At 49.7% G+C, this 25,092-nt stretch overlaps 1 protein-coding gene across 1 annotated transcript in view; it reads left to right on the forward strand.

The window, feature by feature from the left end:
- The first annotated feature begins 518 nt into the window (after nucleotides 1–518).
- LOC142566074 (unextended protein-like) overlaps nucleotides 519–25,092 on the forward strand; it is a 151,095-nt gene continuing 126,521 nt past the window's right edge. The window contains exons 1-11 of the mRNA XM_075676814.1: nucleotides 519–881; nucleotides 1,357–1,429; nucleotides 1,493–1,601; nucleotides 1,811–1,976; nucleotides 2,057–2,129; nucleotides 2,188–2,716; nucleotides 2,775–2,904; nucleotides 2,964–3,077; nucleotides 3,147–3,602; nucleotides 5,848–6,011; nucleotides 7,355–7,494. Of these exons, the coding sequence (XP_075532929.1) occupies nucleotides 698–881; nucleotides 1,357–1,429; nucleotides 1,493–1,601; nucleotides 1,811–1,976; nucleotides 2,057–2,129; nucleotides 2,188–2,716; nucleotides 2,775–2,904; nucleotides 2,964–3,077; nucleotides 3,147–3,602; nucleotides 5,848–6,011; nucleotides 7,355–7,444 (2,088 nt within the window). The 5' untranslated portion in view covers nucleotides 519–697 and the 3' untranslated portion in view covers nucleotides 7,445–7,494. The remainder of the gene's footprint in view (nucleotides 882–1,356; nucleotides 1,430–1,492; nucleotides 1,602–1,810; nucleotides 1,977–2,056; nucleotides 2,130–2,187; nucleotides 2,717–2,774; nucleotides 2,905–2,963; nucleotides 3,078–3,146; nucleotides 3,603–5,847; nucleotides 6,012–7,354; nucleotides 7,495–25,092) is intronic.

Consider the following 25,092-nt stretch of genomic DNA (forward strand, 5'->3'; position numbering starts at 1 on the left):
CTTGTGGTTCGCCAGTGCTTATCCTCTTTCGGTGTCACGCGGCTGCGAAACTTCTGTCAGTTCCCGACAGCGATGGCTGTACGCGCGCATGCATAATGACCCCGATAAGTGCGTCTTGCTTCTCTTGTGCAACTGCACTCTCTTCACTGCTATGTTCATTCGTTCGGAGCATGGTAGTGGGTGCGCCTGAACAGGTATAGCAATAGTTGCGCTATATAGGCGACATTCGATCGACGCTCACTTGCGTGCGTGAGCGGGATTGAGGAATTTGCTGCGGAAATGTGGCAGTTCGTTCAGCTGCCGTGCCTAGGCGCGACTGTAGTAGTAGCGCTCACTTCCCCGTGCTGTCAGCGCTTCAGGTGGTTTGCGTCAGCCGCGAAGAGGCGTTTCCTGCCGCGCCAGCCACGCCGCCGCGGCCGATGCTCTGTCGGGAGGATGGCCCGTCCTTGGGGATGTGCCACCTTAGGCGCGGCGACAACCTCAAGGTCGCCAGCCACAAAGACACAATGGTCGCCGGAAGGGATAATTCTCACCTGCCGACTGGCCGCGAAACTGTTCGGCTGGCGGCAGAAAGTGAACCTTGAAATCCAGTTTGTGCGTCGCGAGGGGCAGCCTCCTTGCCCGCTGACCCAATTCAGGGAGCCGGGTCAGTACCGCGTTTATAAGAGCCCCGGCGACGGTCATTGCTCCAGAGGCTATGCTCCTCGACAGTCACGCTTGGGTCCTGTGGACGGTTATCGCGGCCGCGGCCGCGGAGCCGTACCTGGGCGCTCGAATCGGGAAGCTGAACACACATTTCCATGGCGTCTCCGGAGAGCTTTACGCCGTGGACGACACGACGCTGTACCTCAAGGACTTTCACTATGACGGAACAGGACCAGGTGGGCAAGGCGCAAGAGTGGTTGTGTTGTGATGTTCATGCTGGTGCGCGCGAGTCAAGCGTTCGTTTTGACTCATAAGCTGGTGCTGGTGAGATGCGTTGCCTTCAACTTCCTTCACGTTGCGTTCACCTTGCCTTCAACCTCACTCACGAATGAGGGTTCCGAGGGAGCCGTAGTAGCGCGGTCATGTTGTAGTAAGCACACATCAGCATATGTTCGATCTGACTGTCATGCATAGATCTGTACTCCGGTCATATTCATGGCGAACCTAATGAAGATTCGAGGGCACGAGCTCGCACCTGCTGACGCTATCACTGTGCGGAAACTCACGCAATGGAAGCGTCCGTTTGTGCCGGGCCTCTCGCTCGATAACAAGCTATTAAAATACGCAAATGTGTTGAAGTTACACACACAAAAGAACTTTGTCCTTTCATCCGTAAACATTTTCTGCATTTTCTGACTCTCCTGCGCGCAGATGCCTACTTTTGGGCAGGCTCTTCGACTCGGCCGGACCACACGGGCTTCATCATCCCGGATGAGAAGGGCAGGTAGGAGACGGCTAAAGCGTCGCGCGGGCGGCCTCGTTCCAAAGCGCTACATTTTTATTGCAGAACAACACCGCTCGGCGCCTATAATGGTCAAGACCTGGTGCTCAAACTGCCGGCCGGACAAACGATCAGCAAAATCCGATGGTTTTCTGTCTGGTGTCGAAAATTTAGGGTAAGTGTATGCACAGATCTGGACGGCCGAATTCATAAATTTGTTCCTTCGTAAATGCTCATCGGCCAGCCGCCATATCCGGCAGCACATTTGGTTAGCGTTAGGTCTTACGAACCATCCTAGTGTAAGAACTTTTATTTCCTGCCCTGATGTTTTTCGGTGGACTGTCCTAGAATTGTGTTCCTAAAGCTCCGGTTGGCGTCGCACAGGCAAACTTCGGCGACCTGATCATCCCGCGGAACCTGGAGGTGCCCAAGCCGGCCGTGCTCAAGGCTCTGCCTACCTGGGACCATGGCGTGTCTTCCGGCCGGGTCTCGCTGGTCGACGCGCAGACCTTTTTGGTGCCCGACTTCAAGTACGACGGCCTCGGGCCCGGTGAGCGGCGTCCCTGATCTGTACAAACGGGGAGAATAAAAGCGCTTGAACCATGTGAGTGTGTGTGCTTGTCTGCCCAGCCGCCTACTGGTGGGTGTCCAAGGGCCCCAAGCAGCACCGCGGCGGCACGCGGCTGCTCGACGAGAACGGCAGGTGAGTGGACACGTGGGAGACCTGCTCGCGTGACCCGCCCTGGCACACCTTCTCGCAGCGACGCACCTCTGGCACCCGCCACGGGCAAGACCGTCTTCATTTCGCTGCCGGACGGGCTGAGCGCCTACGACATTGATCGCTTTGGCGTATGGTGCGATGCGGCACAAGTGGATTTCGGCAGCATCTCCATTCCCCACAATGTTCGCGTCCCGCCATCACCGCGTCAGCTGGCCCTGGCGCAAGCCGAGGCACAGCAGCGGGCTGTCGTGCCGCCCGTTCAGCGGGTCCAGCCCGTTTCCACCGCGGCCCCAGTCAGGCCTACGAGCAGGACCGGAGCCAGAACCACCAGGGGCCTCAACTGCCAAGTCCTGCACGAACCCCTAGGCCTGGAACTGCGCTGGGTGTTGGAGCGCGACCAGGCAGTCATGCAGATGGTCGGTCGCGTGCGTCAGGGCGAGTACATGTCCTTCGGCCTAAGCAAGGATGACACCAAGTCGCGCATGCTGGACGCAGACGCCATTGTCGCCTGGATCGACAGGAATGGTAGAGGACACGCTGTAGACTACTATTTGTCTAGCAAGGAGCAGGTATGTGAGGAATTTGGTCTGGTTCGAGGCACGTAAGTTTCATACTCTCCTTTCACAGTGTGTGGGCAATCGCGGGAGCTGCCCAGACAACAAAATCAGCCGCGGGGCGGCTGACAGCGTGACAATGTTGGACGCGGCAGTGCTGAATGGCTATCACATGGTCACCTTCCGCAGACCTCAGGCAGCTCGTGAGTGCACTGCTAGCTATGTGTGCCTAGAGCGTCCCTAACTCGCGTTGTTTGTTTAGAGGATCCCAACTACGACCAGCACATCTACTCTGACGGTCCGCAAGCAGTCATGTGGGCCGTAGGACCTGTCAATGATCACTCTGACGCATCTTATCATTCTGTTCACAGTCAAGGTTGGTATGAAACCTAGGAAATAAAATGGTGAGTGAAGGTTCCTGAGGCTCCTATTCGCTACTTCCCAGGGGACATGTTTTTGGACTTTGCCCGCCAGCCTGCCTGGAACTGCCCGGCCCCGGATGATGACGCGACAGAAAGCAATTCGGCGGCCGAAGGGTCGGCAGACGACGCATGGCAGATCCCGCCGGTGTCGTGCCCGGCAGACGGCGTTTTCCAGATGCAGATCGGCCCTGCAGGAGGCCGCAAAGGTTACCAGGCAGTGACGGGCCAAGTGGGGTGGGGAATCGCTTGGTACGTCAACGGTGTCCTCATACCAGAACTCTGGGTGCAGCGTGGAAAGACGTACACGTTTGTGGTCGAAGGAGGCAACGACCAAGAGAACACAGCCAAGAACCATCCATTGTATATTACATCCGACCCTGGAGGTGGCTACGAGCACAAATCAGTCGCGGAACGCAAGGTCGAGCGCGTCTATGCTGGCGTCGCTCGACACAAAAACGGAAGACCTTATCCCACGGCTGGTGAGTTGACTCCGCTGCGCTGCTGTTTTGTGTTCCGGCGTTTAAGTATGGGGGTGTGACGGTTTCAGTGCATTTACTGGCTCGAGTTTTACAACTTGATGGCGGATGTTCTATCAGATTATCACAAGCTTGTCAAAGAGGCGTCATGGCTACTGCCAGACCTGAGCGTTATATGACGTTTTCAAGGTGCGATATATTGCCCGTAAATGCCATGAGAAGACAGTAAATAATCCCTCTATGTTACTCTGGTTCACTTTTTGGTGCGGGCATGAGAGCATCAACGATTATCGTGGCAGGTGCGACATGCTGGTGCGTACTGTTTCGAGCAATATCGGGCGCGCTGAAAGTGATGTGCACATTCGAGAAAGTTCAGTTGTCTTCAGTTATTCTGCGAGCCTCTTTTCAAAATACATGTTATCTTAAAATGTAATATTGCGCAAGCAATGTTGCCTCCCTTTCAAGTTTCGCTTAAACGTATTAAGCAAGAAATTGAAAGGGGGACAACATTTAAGATTATATGACAAAACAGGAACTGATAAAAAGCCTGTAAGTTGTGTGCCAAAGCATTAGGCTTAGCAGCGCCTTCGTCTTGGCATATATTTCTGTATAATGCTACCCATGTAGAGGACAAATGTACGGTAGCAACTCAATACACTATGTTCGCCACGTTTCTATACAACTTATAGCATTTAAAAAAAGAAGACAAAAGGAAAAGCTTTCTCCATCTGCTGCATTCAGCTCATCTTCTCTCGCCTGTGCCTACGCGCTACTCAAGAGTAACGATGATGCGCGTTTTTTTCATTACCGACGTCTCGTAAGCAATATTCTTATCACCTTTACATTTGCGGCAACTCACGGAGAAGTTGACATGACACGGCAGGCATGTGTACGGCGCTACTGTGTATCAATCTGTGAATGCCATTTTCTGATACACAGAAACGAATAAGCGGCTTCATTGATGTGCTTGGCACTCAGTATTTGTCTCGCATGACGTAGGCGCGACGTAGTGCTACCAGGGCCAAAAACGATGCTGTTACTGGGCAGTGACGCAACGGCTGTGCTAAACTGACTTCGTTCTGCCGCGCCGTGTCGGATGGGGAAATATTGGCGGTTGTTCGCCGGACGCTGCTTACGTCGTGTTTTGCCATTAGTACATGTAGCGCGATGGGCACCTAGAACTTTAAGAGGAAAAGAAAACTGTTTCACTGCTCGGGCGGGGAAAAAGAAAGTTCTGGCAAAAGAAATGTGTGTACTGAGACCGCGGATTTTTACACCTGGATGGCGAAAGAAAGTGCGCAGTCTGACCGAAAGGTATTGCTTGGCCCTTCTTTCTCCACCGCAGTGTGGCAGGTCGTCGCGCATATCTGACAAGCCCTTTTGGCTTGCGTACACAAACGTGGCTATTTGCCACGTTTCGCTGATCGATAAGAGCATTATACTGCTCACGCTAAGTAAAGTCTTTTGGGGTTGCACCTGCGGCAGTAGCGTAGACATGGGGGTTAGGTGAGGACCTATATACCACACTCCTTTCTCTTAGCAGCACGCAGCCTCATAACTGTACATGTACCAACAAGAAAATCAACGCGCGTGGGTGTTGATTTTCTTGCCACCGGACCAGACCAGACTTTCCTTGACGCCGGGATAGACTGATAACATCGGCAATTAAATCACGGCTAGGATACTGTACGTGTCGCCAGAAGCTATAGGGGAACAAGCCTGTTTAAGCCGGCCAAGTGCTTGCCTTTCCGCGCCATTCAGAACCGTAGTTTATTCTGGGCAACAAAGATGATGGGAGAAGTGGGGACTGTTCCTTCTTGACCTAGACAGGGTGACTGTTCGACGAGGTCTGACACTCGTGCCGTGAATGTAGTCCAGTCGCCGCTACCGTACGCGTTCGAAAAGCCGACGTTCAGTTTCGTTTCACGCGATCGTCCAGGCCGCGCCGATATCGCGGACTACGTCCAACTAGGCCAATCGCGTGAGGCGAAACTAAACGTCGGCTTTTCCAAAGAGTACAAGATAGCGGCCCAGGAGTGTCCAAAGAACGGCCTGTCGCCTGTCCCGCGGCCCTCCCGTGAAAATATTTACCTATAGTCGAGGGCAATTGGGAGGAGGACCAGGCGTATACAGCTCGAAGTGGCGCGGGTTTCGCCAACGATCAAGAGGGAGCATGCACACTGCGTTGCGCTCGTACACCTCTCCGAGTCACGTGCCTTGACTGCGGCACCTTTGGCACAAACCGCAGTGGGGCGCCTGTGCGAGTGGCAGCTCCCGCTGGGCGAGCAGCCCGACGAGTACAACAGCTTCGAGCAGTTCCGGCAGCGGCTGCAGCTCCAATGTCGAGACGGGTCGCCGGCCTACCTGCGCTGGACGCCGGACCGCAACACGCCCGACCTCGTCTACTATCAGGTGTGCTGTGCTACATCGCTGCTGTCGTTTAGACGGGCTCTCGGAGAGACCTGCGCGCACGTTTTCCTGTTCACACTGCGTGCAAATGTCGCGGCCATCTCGTGCGACAAATTTTTTTGAGCTGCGGGCAAATGCGATCCTTAAGCCGAATTCACACGGCAAGCCGGATCGCTCCTTCGGTTAGTTCGCAAACGAACGTTACGTGGCTATCGCTGCAACGAACCACGCCGCTAGCAGTTCGTCTGAGGAGTCCTTGTGTACGGCGTGATTCGGCGGCCCTGAGCTACCACATTTTTCTCCGGTGAAACGCGATCCTTCATGTGAATCCAGCTGTACGAGCAAGAAAAATGCTTTTTTTTTTACTTCTTTTATTTCCTTCTACACATAATCATTTGGCGGCACGTATCAGCTTATTTGTCAGTAGCAGCTAACGCAGCAACTTCTACGTCTCTAGAAATTCAACAAGCCAAGACGCCTGTTTGTTTGCTTTCTTGCTTTCTTTTCTATTGCTTTGTTTTATATATCTACGGGGGCACAATTAAAGGAACTAGCATTGTCAGAGGGTTCTGGCCTAAACCTTCTCTGACACACCGGTAAGTTGGACATGACGACTAATCGATGGCGCACTCATGCGGTTCTGCGGCAATCGATAATGTTGGAGCCCGCTTATACTTTGGCGGTTCTCGGAGCTCAGGAGAGATAGACGCGGTCGTTTCAACTTCCTTGGAGTCCCCCTTGTCGAACATTCGAGATTATTTGCGAGTCACCTTGCTGCTCGTAAAAGTGTTGTCTATACCACTGCCTGCACGGGCCCTCTTATACTCTGCATGTAATTTTAAATCGAATCACTGTGCTCCTTCGTTTCTTTTTTTTTCGAGGTATGTAACCCTTATATACGGCGACTTCAAATATTTAAATTAAAAACCATATCTGATGGCTTGTAGCCCACCCGCTTATGATAAAGCAAGCTTTACATGCTTGCCGCCACCTATCTGCGCTGATTCTTACTTAAAATTCAGTAATTCCTAAACTATATTTATTGAGCCAATATGCGCTTCGCGGAGAAAGGAGTCTGAACGACACCGGACTTTTAAATCTTCTTATCATGCAGCGCGAAGATATGCATAACGTATAGGCATAAGCATTACCCGCGTTTAGTGAAAGTGCTGTCAAAGCAAAAAAAAATAATAATAATAATAAGCGGCGAAAGCCTAAGCAGTATACGAGTACCAAACCAGAGAGAAATGCGCTCACGCGCATTTTAATTCCCAAGTTGGGAGAAGCTAATAATTTCAGCCTGTCCACAATACCGGGTGAGTGCTAACGCTGGCGCCGTGCCGCAGTGCTACACCCACCGCCACCTGGGCTGGAAGATCCATGTGGTGGACTCATGCGCAGCCAGCAACTCTACCGGCCGCCGCGCCACCGGCTGACGAGCTGCAATAAACCCGTCCATCCCACAACCTTCGGCTGCCTTATCTGGGTGCGTACGTGGCCTGCGACCCGGTCGGAGAAGGGCCGCCGAGCCATCCTGCCAGCTGTGCTCCCGTGCGCCGTGCAGAATACGCTCGGCGCCTGCGGGTTCGATTTACGAGGTCTCGCACTGGTCATGAAAGTGCCGAAGGAGCACACACGCGTTACCGAAATCCGCGGCCTGCATTCTGAAGGAAATGGCGTGCTGGAAAATACTTTATGCAGTATAGAGGCAAGAGCAACATCACGATACACGTTTTTACTCCATTGAAGGGCCCCTCACCAGGTCTGGCCACTTTGAGCTGACAATCACCGTGCATACAATGCGTGCTAACGATCGTGTCTGCTAAGTATTACTAGTTTTACATCGCTACGCGCCGCGGAAAAAGCTGGAATTTCAAATCGAACGCCTTCGGGCGCAAGCTCACGGTCGGAGAGTCGACGAATATCGCACAAGTGCGCCTACGTACATGGCAGTGCCTTGACGTCGTTCATAGTGGCACGTGTTTTCTATAATTATTCAAGGCAACATCTGTTATTTGTGTAATCTGGTTCTTCAAAAGACGAATTAAAGTTCAGAGAAATAATAAAGCACACAAATTGTATGTCTGCGTCTTTTGTTTTACTTCGCACCGCAGCAAGAGAGATGTATTTCAGTTTCGTCTGCTTGTTCCCACGTCGTGCAGTCGCGCGCGCAGACAACGAAACTATGCCATTTTCTACTCTGTTCTAGCGCGCGACGTTGCTCTGTCACCTGCTTATGTCTGCCTCAGTATTCGTGACGCACTGACTTATACCGCGAGTCAGGTGTCTTCTTGCACCGAGCGGTAAATCGTGCGCTGCGCGAAACGAGGGAAACCTAACAGCTCGCGCGTAACGCCGTCAGCGGAAGTGCGCCGCGCATAAAAATAAAGAAAAAAACAGAGAAAAAGAAATGAAGGCGGAGCCCGTGGTGTATCCGTCACGCGATCCTCGAGCTTCGGTATGTGAGAACGCTGGGAAGGAATTTCGCTTGCGGAGGCTAGGCGGGGCAAGTGTAGAGAGTGTCTCTCTTGGCAGTGGCGCTGGCCTCCTGAAATCATCACTCTTAAAAGAGTTTGCAGCCTTTGGGGCGTATCTTGTCCCACAACGATAATCGTCATCTGTCTTGCGCGCATTTCCTTTCTTTAACGCTGCGAGACCGCTACTTCCAAGTCACGAACGGCATGCGCGCTATAGGCGTGACATACAATTATCGGCAGGAAAGTAGCGATCGCAGCGCTTTCAAGAAAGGAAACGCAAGCAAGAGAGATGACGATTATTCTTGTGGGACAAATATACGCCTCAAAGGGTATAACTGTTTAAAGAGTGATCGGTTCGCTGCGCTAAAATAGTGCTATCTCGGCTATTAATGAACCAATTTGAAAAATTCTTGCTGCAGAACGCCCCCTCGAGGGCACGTAAAAAGCTTCCAACGTACAACCGAAATTTGCTATGTGGCCTGGTGAGGGGCTCTTTAAGATGGAGAGCTGTCATAGTTTCCCGAGGAATACGTCCGCACTGCTTGTGCCCAATAAGAGCGAACGTAACTACAGTGGGCGGGGGTTGTGGTAGAGTAACCTGAATAATGGAGCCAAATATGGGAGAACACTTACTCGGTATAAAGTAATCGTCAACACACCCCTTGTTCTTGGAGTGAGACAAACAGCTCAAGGAGCGCGCGATAAGCTTACGCGGCGAGCTCGTCCCTCACGGTCGCGTTTGGACTGGTCACCGCTGTGTGCAGCAGAAAGAAAGACTGCGCGTGCCACTTGAGCGAGTTGCGATTGCGAGGGGAAACGCGTACACGTATGCGGATGGGTGAAGGCGCCTTGCGGCGGAGTGGCCGCCTATCTTTCCATTTTTATCGACTCCCGGATGCTGGAAATCGCCACAACGTAAAGAGAGGTCCGTATGCGTTTGTAGCGATTTCCAGACACCGAGCGCTATCTTCATGAAGGACGCCAGTGGCAGGATTCGATCAGACTCGCGCTCGATGCTCGGGATCGTACAGGGCTTCGACGGCACGAAGTGGTTTCAGAAGGAGCTCCACTAGCTCGGGAAGCTGCACTCACCTGTCGATAGGAAGTCGTGGGCCCCGACTCTTCCGGCACTACGAACGACCATGCACTACATGCAGTATGTAAGACCATCGGGGGGAGGGGGGGGGATGAATTTAGAAATGCAGTGTGATTTTGGCAGGACAAATTCACACTGCAGCCGCATGCCTCAGTAGAACTTCATTATGATAGGCGCATCGGAGGAGCCTGGGCCAGGATCCAGAAGGCTGTTCGCGCGTTGCTACCATAGTAGAATCAGAGCGCGAGGTGGATTTTTCTCCAAGCAAGAGAGAGAGAGAGAGAGAAAATGTAAAAGTTACAGCAGGCCCCGTCTACTGAATTGGCGGGACTGCAGAATTAAAGCTCCATTTAACACAGCTAGCTCTAGTTTCGAAATATTCCGTCTCCACAATGTACTACGAAATGCATTGACGTTCGACTTAATTTCCCGAAAACGCCCCCGTAAAGTTTTACGGGACAAAACCCGTTTATATGTAGGACAGTTTTACATATCGTAGCACATTTCGAGGGAGGACATCTCAAAATGCATGCAAGTGTCAGGACCTTTGCTGCGCGGTTATATGACTTCATTACTGCCCCATTTCACTACCACATCTACAACATATGCGCGCTAAAATAATTATCTAAAAGTTGATGAGCGAAGCTTCTTAGATTAGGCAAGTGAAGATTGCGATTTGTCGTTCATGTGGTGTCAAGTAATCCATCTTAAGAGATGAAATTGGAACGACTTATCGCTTATATAGAATAACAAAAGTTTCCGAGGCCAGTTGAAAAGTTAAGACGAGTTAGCTCCTCTTGGCAGGTGCCCAGCAAACGCCCAAACGCGGTAACGTGTTTTGTCCAAATGGGTGTTGTTTTTTACGACAGTAGTAGACGTAAGGAGGCACAGTACACTGGCAGCCTTCGACTTGTTATCATCTTCCTGTAGATCAATCAATCAATCAATCAATCAATCAACTAAACACGGCGGTTAAGACTCCATTTGAAATAGAAAGTACTATACGGAACTTGTATTTCGTCAGATGGCAACACCTTTGTTGAACGATAATGGCGACGCATATATAGACTAAAGGTCTCCAGAAAAAAAGGAAGCATGCGGTAAAGAACGAATTGTAAAAAAAAGAAAAAAAAAAGTCTAGATATGTTAGACCGAAAGTTACACATGCCGTACACGATTTTCTTGCGATGACGGCATCATTGGCTTCTGATAAATGAAGCCACTTTGAAGTCTAAAGAAGAGAGAGAGAAAGGAAATTCGTTGACATTAGAGTAATTGTACGCGGCAATGCACGTTTCGTTATGAGTTTCTTTTTTTTACACAAGAATGTGATTCACAGTGGCTGAGGACCTTCCAACAAAGTATAAGCTTGAGGGCAACAATGACACACTCGGTTGTCTCTCCGTGCAGGATTTACCCAGCGCGTACGCGTATATACAGGGTGTTCAAAATTAAGTTTCATGGTTTCCTTAAAATCAGGCACTGGGATGCACGCGAAGGCCACCTGTGCAAATAATTTATGTGGCCAGGGGGACACAAAGTGGGATAATAATTATCGCTATCAGCAGCCCAAAGAACTAAAATTGAATAATTAACATTTTGTTGACTGCAGTGAGCGAGTATGTTTGTATTGAAAAGTTAGCGGCAGTCGTGTTTTTACACAGTATCAGCTGGAAGAATTGTTCAAGCGCACGCAAGAGATTGAGGATGGCCGCAAAGCTCCTCCCTGATGTGACACGGTTGTTGCGTGCGGCGTTTCGTCTGACAACGGAGAGGAGGTATTGACAAAGATGATAACTGTCCCCCTTACCCTCTCGGCTGGCGAAATATAAAATCGAAGAACGCGGAACCGCTGTCGTAACGCGCGACCGCGCAGCCTGTAATGATGGCGGCAGCTGCCATGCCGAGATAATGGCGCGAGCGGAGAAGCCGAAGGGCAGTGCGCCTGCGTAATGGTGACCGGACGAGCGGGCATGGTCCTTGCCTCGGCTACGCAAATAAAGTGACTGCTGATTTCCGAGTATTGTAAGATTTATAGAAATCAAGAGCAACAACTGCACGGCACACCGCGCTGTCATACCTTGATTTCGCCAGCCGCGAGGGGAAGGGGAACAGTTATCATCTTTGCCTCCGCCCCGTTGTCAGACTAAACGCCGCATGCAACAGCCGCGTCACATCAGGGAGGAGCTTTGCGCCGATGCTTACTCTCTTGCATGCGTAATCGTGCGAACGACAAATAAAATTCGGAGAGGGACATCTCGGAGCACAGGCACGCTAGAAGAACTCTTCCAACTGATACTGTGCAGAAACACGACTGCCTCTACCTTTTCTGTACAAATACATTCGCTCACTGCAGTCAACAAAAAGTTAATTGTTCAATTTTGGGTAATTGGGCTGCTGACAGCGATAATTATTATCTCTTTTTGTGTGTCCCCCCTCCCCCCGGCCACATAAATTATTTGCACAGGTGGTCTTCGCGTGCCTCCCAGTGCCTAATTTTAAGAAAACCATAACGTTTAATTTTGAACACCCGGTATATACATATGCGTACGTGCGCCTGCGTATACAAATGCCCGGTTTCTTCCAGTCGAGCTGGACGCGTGAGAGTCCTGGCTCACGCCTGCTTCTCTTATCGTAGCTTGTAATCACGCTTCGGATGTTTTCAACGGGCACGGACACAACCTGAGAGCGAAACACGAACCGAGGGGATATTAAGAGCCTAGTTCCGGAAGGACGCGTTTCAGTGGATGTAATGAACATGTGTATTTATGGCCCTACGTAAATAATTTCTGAGATTCGATTACCGAATGACATGCACGCGATACTAAGCTGCGTAACGATGGGTTCTATTTAGTTCAGCAAAGTGAGTTGAAGGCGTGGCTTGGATATACATTGAAATGGTCGCATAATCGATTATGGTGTCTGCGTACATTTCAAGCAGACGCCCTAATCGACAGTGCGACCAAAAGGGGATCAATTCTGTGTTCAGTATTCAGAATATAACGGTAAAATTACTTATTACAGGAGCTCTACATGTGGTGTAATGTAAAATATAATGTGCAAAATAAATACAAATACTACTTTTTACATCATAACGGGCAAAAAAGTAGTATTTGTGCGATAGCACGCGAGAGTTGCTCGACAGAATGGCGCTTTAAGCCTTCAAGTTGCTTGCAGAGTACAACGCACTGGCAACCTGACGCTTCACGTTGGCGCATGCCTTACGTGTTCGCTCGTTAGGCCGTTTGAGCCATGCTGTGCTAAGTGAGCATGCAGATCAAACAGCCGCATAAGACGGCTTCTTGACCGTGAACCACAACGAATGCGGCCGCGGTCGAACATCTTCAAAAATGCTGCTTCCGATAATATTAAGCATAGTGATTTCGTTGAAATTATGTCAGAGAAAATTAAGTCCGAAATATAGAACTTTCAAATTCTTTAATGCTGTGTGTTTCGATTGTCAGTGTTGTTATTCTTGTGTCTTTATTTATTCGCTCTGAATGCAGGGTTTAGATTGCAGCAGCGGTAACGATGATGATTAAGAAACTTTTGGGCATCCTCAGGGTGAAAAAAAAAAAGAACATTCGGCGCCACCAGTGTATACGCCATAGGCTCGACATTAGTTAGTTGGCTTTCAAATTATGGAAAAAAAAAACTATACACTTTCTCATTTGGCATCTTTTGGTGAAAATTGAATGCGGCTTGCAAGAGCAACTAAACAATGTTAGATACTTGGCAATTGCGCATGATGGCTACGTGCGAGGTTGTGGCTGTAGTGTGTGAGCAAAGAATGCCTGAATTCGACTTCGCCGCGTATATGCGCTTAGTCATGTGCAAACCCGCACGAGGCCTACGAACTACATGCGGCGCTCTAGCGGATTGTGCGCAGAGAACAGCTGCTCCAGTGCAATCAAGATGCCGCGTTATGTTCTATTAGAGCCGCTTGCTCGGCAAATGAAATAGAAAAATTTTCATCCACTTCGAGAGAAGTGCGAAGCTACAAAGAAAACCTATACGAGTTTTACTCTCAAATGGATGCCAGTTTTCTTTTTTTTTTTTTCCTGTCGTGAAATTTTCTCCACTTTGCTGGTTTCCACAGAACCGACTTGCTCGGCAGATCTGCCAAGTTTCCCCGCGCCCGCTTTCAGCTTGAGGTAGCGGAAGGCCTCGCTGTCGCGCGACCTTGCCATCCCGGTGTCGGTACGCCAGACGTCTCCGCAGCCGGAAATGTTGGGCCACCGCTCAGACTTCCGGATCGCCGCTCCTCTCTTGTTGCTCTTCGGCTGTTCCTGACCGAGCTGAGGACGTTGTCTTTGTGTACGCCAATTAAGAGGTGATTACTACAGTTGGACCCATTGTACGCGCGTTCCACTTCTCTTTAACCGAAACGCTTCCATAAAGAAACAAATTTAGATAAACAGACAAAGGGTGTAACAAAGCCTGCTCCAGTCAAACTATGACAGGCTAGGCCAATTCTGCTTCTGCCGTGTGTGTCGCGTGCTTTGTTGCTACCGCAGTGAAGGTGGAGGATGCGAGGTGCGCCTCCTCGAGGTTCTTTGTGCGCCGAGCCATTGTGCCGGCACGGCGGCCATCGCTGTGAACGCGAAGCAGGTTAGAGTCGCCGCGGCAGTGCAGTGAAAAGTGAGCAAGAACACAACTGACGCGTCCTGCAAAAGTCGCCCTCAAATATTAATAAATCTGGCGAGCAATGTCCCTTCAATGGTTAGGCGTTGCCTTTATTAGTGAAAGTCTATGCGCTGTAGGACCTAACCTTTTCTTCGAGGCTTTTCTTCTTGATTGCAACTTGGGCAACGTTTCAGAACCGTCCATGGGGTGGAAAACGCTTAGGAAGTTCTCCGAAAAGGGTTCAGCACCAATCTTGTAGGCATTTTCCGCTAAGCTCTATAGGCTGCTCTGTTCCGTACGGATTAGATGAGGCCCGAGTACGCAACGATAATTGAAGGAAGGAACGAGAAAAGACTGGCGTCAAACGCGCTAAATCAGCGCTCACAGGCGTTCCGCTCTGTGGCCACACAGGCGGGGCACCGTGCGGGCCGGTGGCGTTCATTGAATGAGGGAAACACGGTGCTGAGCGCCGAAGCGCCAAGTGGACGCCGAGAAGGAAGGGGCGCCCGCAAAATGAACAGGACAGCAGCAAACCCATATGTCGGCCCTCGGCCCAGCAGCGCTCGGCAGGCGTTCCATCTTGCACGATATATATACGCGGAATTGAGGCTCAGCGCGGCCAGCGCCGCCCCTGCAAATATATTGCACGGTGCATCGTCGACAGACCGAGCGGGGCCCCCGACTCGAAGGAACTCGACGAGCGCGCGTGTGCGTGTGTGCGGAAATGCACTTAGCGCACGCGTAAAGTTTATGGGCGAGACGTTTCTCCCTCCGACTCCAGGTCGGCTTTAGCCCCCCCCCGCACACACACACTCTTGTTGGGATAATGGCGTGCCCTTCGCCTGCTTCGCGGGGAACGATAAAGGGTCGGCGTTTTTATGGCATCCGCGAAGCCTCCGCGATGAATGGTGAACGCACGCGGACCTAGCGGCCCGCGCAGTAGCCTTCCACGCAGTCCGGCTCGTGTAATGACGGATGTTACGCACACAACGAGCGTCGATTCGGCCCTTTTAACCGGCGCCCTCTGCGTCGTTCATTTGTCCCCCCTGGCTTCGCGTGCGCTCGGCGGGGTTGGTTTCGAAACTTCGGCGGTGTGTCCAGAGGATAACGGTGGTGCTCGACCGTTTAGTAGAAACGGGAAGGGTACCGACCGACCAACAGCCCGAGCAATTCTGACGTGGCACACGGCCTGTGCGGTCGCGCGGGCACTTACTCGAGCTGCTGCGAGCGGTGGCGTGGTCGGTTTTTGTTCGAGGTGACTGGACTAAATCACGTACCATTTTTTTAAATTTATCCAGTGTCAAGTAGACCTCTGTAACAGCGGTTTAAGGTACATTTAAGGCATTAATTAAGAAGCTCAACTGTCAGCTTGCACCTGATTGCCATAGATTGGCATTACTCACCTTTCGCCGCACGGCCGCCACTACCGGTGAAGCAATCTGACATGTGCTTGCATGTGTCTGTGGTAGTTTCTCTATACAACAGGGACTACACAAACACCATAGACACCAACAGCGAGGCAGTTTCTATGGAGTCCATGCAGCTGAGAGTCGTGAAATGATACGACGTTTGACCCCTGACCGAATCAGCCAAACATATATCTGCCGGAGATGCTCTGGTTCGGCATCACGATCAATATTTCAGTTTTGCCTGTAAATATAGGTCAAAGAAATTAGTGGCGAGAGAGAGAGAGCAGAAGAAAACAAAAAAACTGCAACCAAGCTCTGCTTGCCTCAGAGGTGTCCGCGTCTCAGAGGTCGATCGCAGTTTCTTTCTAAGCGTACACTCCCAGTGGCGGTAATAATCGGTAGCCGTGTCCTTCAGCCAACGTTCAATGCACGCTGTCTCGGCCAGCAGTGTCGGCGGTGTTACACGTTAATGCGTCATATCTGCGCAACCTGCGCACGCAGTGGAAGAACTTTGATTGCGACGTCTTGTCTTGAGCGATGTTCGCTGCGGCACGCGTTGGCCAATTCCTCTCCGGTGGTCTCAAGGGGAACGCAGGAAGAAAAGCCAATCTGTATGCGTGTAAGCACCTGCTAATCGAATTCCAGTTCGTTGCGTAGGTAATTATGCCTCACCCACGAAGGGTCAATAGGCTTACGACTGACCAGTGGCTCTTTACCGGCTGCAATGGAATGTGTCGGACTGGCGCCGACGGTCGTGTCCTCAAATACAAGAAGTGTATGCAGCCAAGCGTGCGCTAATAATTGGAAACTTTCGAATAACAAATAGAATATTGTCCTCATCGATTAGATCTTCAAGTCAAGTAGTCACTATTCGATTAGGTCCTCGAATGGAATAGTCACTATATAAAAAAATTGAAGCAAAGTTTTCCGAATATTTTACGTCGCCGGCTGCGCACGATTTAACATGAAATTGAAGAAAAACGTGCGGTAGCTTATATCCCAATCACAGTGGACATAAGAGTAGACAGCACGCTGCGTTGCTCAGAAAGTCAGACTTTTCTCACTGTCTGAACACAATCGCTAGCAATGAAATTTATTTATTTATTTTCAGTACTGCCAGTCCCATCAGGGACCGTAGCAGGTGGACATACAAAAATGAAATACATGGTAATAAACGTGCACATACAAATTGCGTGTCGATAAGCCAAACAAGGAACGGTGTCTTTATGCACGAAATTCTGCCGTATTTATAGTAAGGTAGTATTTATAGATGTAGAGCCTGTGGCCTCTCGTCGGAATCAATATGAATTCTTTTCGATGCAACATACTTTTTTTTTTTTTTCATAATAGTGGCACCATCTGCCGTGACCGTTCGAAATAGAAAAAAAAAATGCGACTTTCTTTTTTGCTATGCCATCACCGCAGGCGGCACGCATTTTTGAAACGTTCGCGAAGGTATGCACAGATATTGATTGGCCCTCAAGGCTGCCTTTCTAAACTCTATGTGATAATTAATGCGTGACCGTGTATTAATTGCCTGAATTTGCGAATAAGTTAACTGTTCCAAATACTGCATATGCATATGTGCTTTTAATAAAGCTTGTTTTGTCATGTGCAGTACAATGACAGAAGTTTTCGAATGTTGTAAATACTAGAGTATGAAAATGACTCGATATTAACGGTGAGAAAGAGGTATATTATTCGCAAGCTATTCGAAAAATATTTGATGGGCGATTCGATTCGCTTCTGACACTATTAGATTCGTATTCGATTCGATTCGCTTCTGGCATCAGTCGGTTCGTTTTCCGGTTCGGCCTCAGAAACTGCTATTCGCAAACCCCTGTAGTATGCAGCATTAGTCGAAAGTGTGCAGAGCGCGACCGGGGTCGACACCACGCGTGTATGCGTCCCGTAGAGAGTGGGGTTCTATATACAGTGTCCTCAGCACGTCAAGTCCCTAGAAAGTTTGTTCCGGTGTTTGTACCGCGCACGAGACTCTACGAGCACATCCTCCTGCGGTGCCAGTTCTTGTTTGCCTTCAGCAGTCTGAGCTTTGCCGCCGACTCCGAGGCCGTCGCGCTACTCTTGGCTGAAAACACGGTACGGACTCGAGAAAAATCCCACGCTGCCCTGGCGACATTTCTAGAGACTGGGTGCAAAAATGGGCGCTGAACGCATGTTGTGCAGCCAGCGGCGCAACATGTGGTCTGCGCCAATTTTGTTCGTTTGTCTGCTTTTGTATGCGTGTATGTATGTATGTATGTATGTATGTATGTATGTATGTATGTATGTATGTATGTATGTATGTATGTATGTATGTATGTACGCATGCATGCATGCATGCATGATGTATGTATGCATGTATGCATGCATGTATGCATGCATGTATGCATGTATGTATGTATGTATGTATGTATGTATGTATGTATGTATGTATGTATGTATGTATGTATGTATGTATGTATGTACGCATGCATGCATGCATGCATGCATGTATGTATGTATGTATGTATGTATGTATGTATGTATGTATGTATGTATGTATGTATGTATGTATGTATGTATGTATGTATGTATGTATGTATGTATGTATGTACGCCTTATTAGTCTATTGTGTCTATCCGTTAGTGCCGCAGTCCTTCCTACAAACAACAACGTCAGGTGCTGTTTGCCCCTACGAAAGCGTAGGCCGACTTTAGCCCCTGTCTTTGGGTCAAAAGTGGTGTGCGTGAAGACGTGCGAAGCCGGAGCTGACGATAGCCTTCTTCGGTCTGCATAACCGGCGTGGCGGTAGACTTGGTGCTTTCAGTTCTGCTTATACATACGAGTATATAGATACGATTTTCCGCGCGTTCACTTAAAGCGCTTCGAAACAGTGAGATGAGATCAGCTCGGGGGCTCCAAGTACATGGGAGAGGAGAAATCTTTTTTTTTTTCGGCAACCACCGCACTAAATTTGATGAATAGGTTTGTTGCATTTAAAAGAAAAAGTTAAAAACTAGTGACTGTCGGTAGCGAATTTTTTATTTATGTCGTCAATCTTCTAGTAATAATTGTTGAAAATCGCAAATTTTCAGAAAACGAAACTATCCAGTTTACGACTCTGTAACTAAGCAATCAAAAAATTATATTCAAATTGTGTAAATTGCTTCTAATAGTACATGTAAAGCAGTCAAAATGGGTATATTATACACGGCTGTTAAGTACACACTATTATGTGAGTAGGACGTTTGCAAAACCCTTGTAATCATTGTAACATATTCCCGTAAGAGATAAGATATTCACGTAAGATTAAGATATCAAGTTTGTCTGCTTTGAATGTTCTAGCGGTTGCAGTTAACAAAACTTCGATGTCTGTTTTTGATGCAGAGAGACAAATTTGTAAACTTCAGGCTTCCATTCTTTTAACTTACATTTTTTTTAAATCCTTGCAAAGAAATGCATGCCTTAAATGAAAATTTCGCTTTCAACATTCACTAGAGTTTAGCTTTCTCTCTAAACTGCAACAAACTTCATTAAAATTGGCCCAGAGGTTATCTCAGCAAAGCATTTCTGCGTTTTAGATGTATTTGAAAACGCGGCATCGGAGGTGGGCCCGAACTAAAGCTTCCTCCTAATGTTCAAGTTGTCACGCTCATGAAAAACGGTCTGGGAATGTTATGAAGGCTTCGCCACCCGATCCAGCAGCGGCTTTGGTTATGTGCGCTGTAGCCTGTATAAACATACACAGATGCAACGCCCATGTTGTAATCTATATGAAGGGAAGCTTAAGTAAAGCGGTTAGGAAAATATTATACAGCTAACGGCAACGTGTACAATTTTGTTAAATGGCGCCGGACCCTACGAGCGTTCGTTGTAAAACAACAAGTCATCCGTCGGGAATGCCTAAATTCCTTCGTTGTACAGGAAAATTCGTTGGAGTTGCCTTCGCTGCACAGACCTTCACAATACACGTGAAAGATAGGAATTCGGGCGGGACAAACGAAATCATTCGTTATACAGGCAATCTCGGTGTAGTGACGTTCGGTGTAGAGGCTTTCGACTGTATGCACTCTAACGATGTGGGAATATTAACGCTTTCCGGCAATTTCACTTCTTCAGTACACGCTTTCAGTCATTACCAGCGCTAGTTCAGCTGCGTTTAGGAATTTTCGACCATCTGGCTCGAGCATAAGTGTCCTCGCGCGCAAAACGTGCTCCGAGGCGCCCCTGATGTCCGGCCTCTGTGCGCCGTGTCGAAAGTTTTCTATACATCACTTTTCCCGGCTGTCTGACTCGGCGCCCTCAGGTGCCGTCAACTCTGTCGGGCTCCGAGAGGGCCGGACCACTTCCGCATCGTTCGCCGGCCGGCGCGGCGACTTTCAGCCGAACGCGCTGAATGCGCTTCCGGGCCGATTCCGCCCACGCTCGAGCATTTTCTGAAAAGTCTGCCTACCCCCCCCCTTGCATGCGGCGCGCTCGAGAGGGCAAAGTGAAAAGCGCCGGCGCGCTGTTCGCGAGATGAGGAAAAACGGGACGTGACTGAAAGGAGACCGAGAGGAACGAAGAGCGGCGCCTATTAGGCCGCACACTTTTGTGTGTCGCGTTTTGTTTTCCCTCTTTCTGCTGGGCATAACGCGGTCGTCACGGTGTGGCGGCGGGACGCGCGACAAGAACCGCGGCCTTTCATCAGGCGCCTGTCAACTCCAAGTGCTCGGTGGGCCGGCCACCCCAGCGGCAGAGGCGCCGGATCGCGCGCGCGTTCAGAACTGGGGCGCCGTCGGAGGCCAAGTCGCTGTCGCGCACGCAATAAGCGCGCGCCGCGGGCTTCTCGCAAGACGCCTCCCTTCACCGGCGGGACGGGCCGTGTGGCAACGCGGGAGGTCGGCGCATTTGCATGCAGATCGAGCGAAATATATATGAATAGACACGTGTCCTCCAGCGTGGGAAGCCGCGGCTGTCTTGCGCACCGCCATCGGAGGTGCGTGCGGGTGAGGGAAGGCAGAGGAACCGGCGGGAGGCCGCGCAATTACTGCCGCGATGGTCGCGGGGCTCAAGTGCGGGGGTGGAGGCACGGTATGCAGCCCCCGGAGGGACGCCTGATCGATGGCGTCGGACAGGGGCGACGCGCGCGCGGGGTTGGGGCTGCGAGGGACCGCTTGACCCGCGGCCCCCTTCGCATCACCCTCGACCGCCTCCCTTTCCCCGTTGGCGCGATCAATCACGAAAAATTGCTTCTGGTAAGTGGAGAGCCCCAGTTTTTAATGTCAAGGTCTTATTTATTTGGTGCGCCAACTTGGTCCGCCGCTTTTTGACGGCAGCAGTGACACGTCGTAGCGCGCCACCAAAGCGGCGGCCGGGCTTCCCGTCTCGATGCGGGCGTCTGCGCCGCTGAGCGGAAGAAAACGAGGAGATGAAGAAAAAATGTAATGAGAATAATCAGCTCGGAAGGAGAAGGGGGGGGGGGGGGGGTTGACGAAAGGTCTGATGTGCTGCCGCTCACGGTGGGGCACACGGCGTCATCGCGCCGTCGCCTTGGCCTTTGTCGGCGGGCTCCTCTTCGCTCTAGCCTTTCATTAACGTTGGCCGACGCCTGTTCCGGCTGTCGATAGTGTGCAGCGATGATTTCATTAACATCTCCGCCCTGCAGGCCAGTGAAAATGGAAGGCTGCCGCGCGACCAATGTTCCCTTCCTTATTTTTTTTTTGTTATTCACGGACACCTGTGCGCATATTCGACGCTCGCAGAAATTCGCGTTTCGGGGTTAACCACGAGATCCCTCATTTTTGGCCAGAAAAATAGTATATATGCGTGATACCTGCAACTGTATCCTTGCACGCGTTCAGACAAACGGCAGAATTATAGTATGCTGCTACCTGTGGATTCGTATAAAGATGAGTGAAGAGCCTCTACCATTGAACCACGTACATGCGAGGGCCGGGTTCGTTTGTGCAGCAGTGATGCCCTACGGGAAGGAAAATTAAAATGAAATAAGTTTTGGAGTTTTACGTGCCGCTTCGTCTTGCCGCAGTCAAGCAGCCAGGAGCTGCTTTTATCCCTGTAGACCATCCAGATTTTCTTGGAGAAAATAAAAACTTGAATTTGAACTTGAAACTACGATCTGATTATGCGGAACGGCGCAGTAAGTGAAAGAGGGGGGGGGGGTAATTAGTACCTCCTGGTGTTCTTTAACGCGCACCTAAATATAAGTATACGAGCGTTTTTGCATTTTGCCCCCAGTGAAATGCGGCCGCTAACCTATAGGAATTGAGAAAATGGAGTTCGAGTCCGTAATGTAACGCGTATTTAGATCGTTCTCGCGAACAGGCTAAAATAGATACAGCGATAAGATTTGATATAAAGATATTATAATAACAGGAGATTAAATCTATAAAATCGCGAGGTCGTGAGTCAATGGACGTATTCCGAATTAATTGCTACAAATTGGAGCCCTGACTTGAGGCGTTCTTCTAACGCTCGGAGTGCAAAGTTTGATCGTTCTCGTGGACAGGCTGTGAAAAGGCACGGAGGGAAGATTTGGTGTGGAGAGAGTCACAGTGGTCACGACGAAATATATGCCCAATTTATCGTGCCATCTTCGTCGCCGACGTGTTGTCTTCATTGTACAGTGCGGTAACTGTTTAAGGGAACACTGTAATGTGTGGCTCTCGCTGTGTTTGTGCTGCAGCTGCATGTGCATGCTGAAGCTACGTCAATGCACTGCACCAATGTGTAGAAAGGTGTCACCGCCACCAAGCAGAAGTCATCTGCTGCAAAGCGGGGTGATTTTACACTCGCAAGAGGGGAAAAATTCGTACGTGATTGACTTTCATGTGTTCCCTTTAACAGTGGACCGCGCTGTACACAAATGGGGGAGCTTTTACACGCGGACTGCGGGAGTCATGGACATAGTTGTAGAGGCTGGGGGTGTGGAGTCGGGGGAGTAAATGCTGCCACAGCCAATACTTTCTGAGCCGGAGATATCGCTGGACTCTGCAGACTTTTATCCCTGAGAGAGAGAGAACAAAAGACAGAAATATCAGGGTTCTTTTTTTTTTTTTAGATTATCGGTCAATGATAAATGCGTCGAAACATTGCAACAACTGCGCCGGACTTCACAGAGGTCGCGCCTGTCCGGGAAAATTATACTTTATTGACACTGTACAAAGTAATGTGGGAGGGGAAAAAATAACGAATAGGTGAAAATGGGCTGTTAGAAAGCAGTGTTTAGAAGAACGGAACTATAGACACTTATGTCTGGTTGTTAATATCTTCTGGTCCCAATAAGAAAAGTAAGAGAACATTTTCATGATAAATAAAAGCCCTCGAGATAAGCATCATCTGTTAATGCTCGTAGGTCAGCCACACCAATAAATCATCATCATCATCAGCCTGGTTACGCCCACTGCAGTGCAAAGGCCTCTCCCATACTTCTCCAACTACGCCGGTCATGTACATGTGGCCATGTTGTCCCTGCAAACTTCTTAATCTCATCCGCCCACCTAACTTTCAGCCGCCCTCTCCTACGCTTCTCTTCCCTTGGAATCCAGTCCGTCACTCTTAATGACCATCGGTTATCTTCCCTCCTCATTACGTGTCCTGCCCATGCCCCCCCCCCATTTCTTTTTCTTGATTTTAACTAAGATATCATTAACTCGCGTTTGTTCCCTCACCCAATCTGCTTTTTTCTTATCCCTTAACGTTACACCTACCATTCTTCTTTCCATAGCTCGTTGCGTCGTCCTCAATTTAAGTAGAACACTTTTCGTAAGCCTCCAGGTTTCTGCCCTGTACGTGAGTACTGGTAAGACACAGCTGTTATAAACTTTTCTCTTGAGGGATAATGGCAACCTGCTGTTCATGATCTGAGAATGCCTGCCAAACACACCCCAGCCCATTCTTATTCATCTGATTATTTCAGTCTCATGATCCGGATCCGCAGTCACTACCTGTCCTAAGTAGATGTATTCCCTCCTATATGAATACAACATTCCCTTACCAATAAATGAAAGGCCCTAAAACAAAAATGCAGCATTCCGATAAAGGTTCCCTGATATACGTATTTGCAGTGATATAAAGCATGAAAATAACAGGAAACCACGGTGAAGTAAGCGTGAATTTAATAATTCGTCGGTATCTGCATGCCGTTTAGCCTGCTTTTAGCGTGTGCGTGCGTGTGCGTGCGTGCGTGCGTGCGTGTGTGTGTGTGTGTGTGTGTGTGTGTGTGTGTGCGCGCGTGCGTGCGTGCGTGCGTGAGTGCGTGCGTGTGCGCGTGCGTTTGTACATGTGTGTGTTTTTTTCTTTCATTTATTGGAATACAGCAAGGAGTAACAATAAGCTAGAAATGTAATAAAATTTTATCTTCCTGTTCTTACTCTTGCAGATTTCTGTAAACAAATCTAGAAAACTCGAAAGGTAGGTCACGTTAACGTCGGTATTTCCGAGTTTACCGTTAATATACAGCAACACTGCAGTAAAAAGAAAAAGAAAGGAAGGCCAAATGAAGTTAAGAGAGAGAGAAAAAAGATGAAAATAAGAAGGATAAGGGCGTTATACATTTAAATACGTGTAGGAAGCACGCAAAGGGAGTACGATCAGTCACCGCAGGCACTAACGTCGGAAGTATGAGGTCCAGTATTTGGAAAACCACCACTGCAAGAAAACACTCGGAGGACGCCGACCAAACATTTTCCTATTAAAGACCAAGCTTTTCACCACTTTCGCGTACAAATCGAACACTAAAAAAAAACACGCACAAAGATCTGTCACCGTTGTTAAATTAACCCTATAATCCTCACCTGAAAGAGGCACGCAAAGAGAAAAAAAGCTTGCTTTAGGGCCACTTGCAATTTCCGGCAATTATTAAAGGACGGCGATTTCGATAGACGCAACTAACTGAAAACAACCGCAACGCGTAGCTTGCACTCTCGCAGAAAAAAGAAGCGAAAAAGAAATGCTCGACCTTTGCGGTAAACACGCGAAAGGAAAACGCTTCGCCCTCGGCACCGTCGCATGCCGATGAGAGCGCTCCAAACGAGGGTCGCGCTGAGACGCAGCGCCGCGAACGACAGCGGCGGCGTCGGCGCAGGGCACGCGTGCGCCGACTAAACTGAGGATACGCTTCAGCGAGGCAGAGCAGAGCTCGTGTTTTTCCGTCGCCTTGACTCTTGTTTATAGCAACAAACGAGACTGACCAACGCCCACTCGCGCTTGTTTGCAACCCCATCGCAGCGGGGATTCGGGTGCGGCCGTCGCGCCACTGAGCGCAGCAGCCTTGGTTGAAAGTGCGAAGCGAGAGTACGTGTCTGTGTGTCCCCCCCGCCCCGCACGCGTGAGATCGCATCTGGGCCGGCCGCTGCGAAGAAAACGTTGCAACGTTCCTCGTCTTCGTTTCTGTTCACTTCGTTTCTTTGTTAGCGCAGGTAATGTTGCAGCGAAGCTGTTCGTGCGACCCTGTGCTGTCGTTGTCGGACTTCGCTAAAAAGGGGTCATGTGAC

This window comes from Dermacentor variabilis, unplaced genomic scaffold (assembly GCF_050947875.1).
Source record: "Dermacentor variabilis isolate Ectoservices unplaced genomic scaffold, ASM5094787v1 scaffold_12, whole genome shotgun sequence".
Lineage (NCBI taxonomy): Eukaryota > Metazoa > Arthropoda > Arachnida > Ixodida > Ixodidae > Dermacentor > Dermacentor variabilis.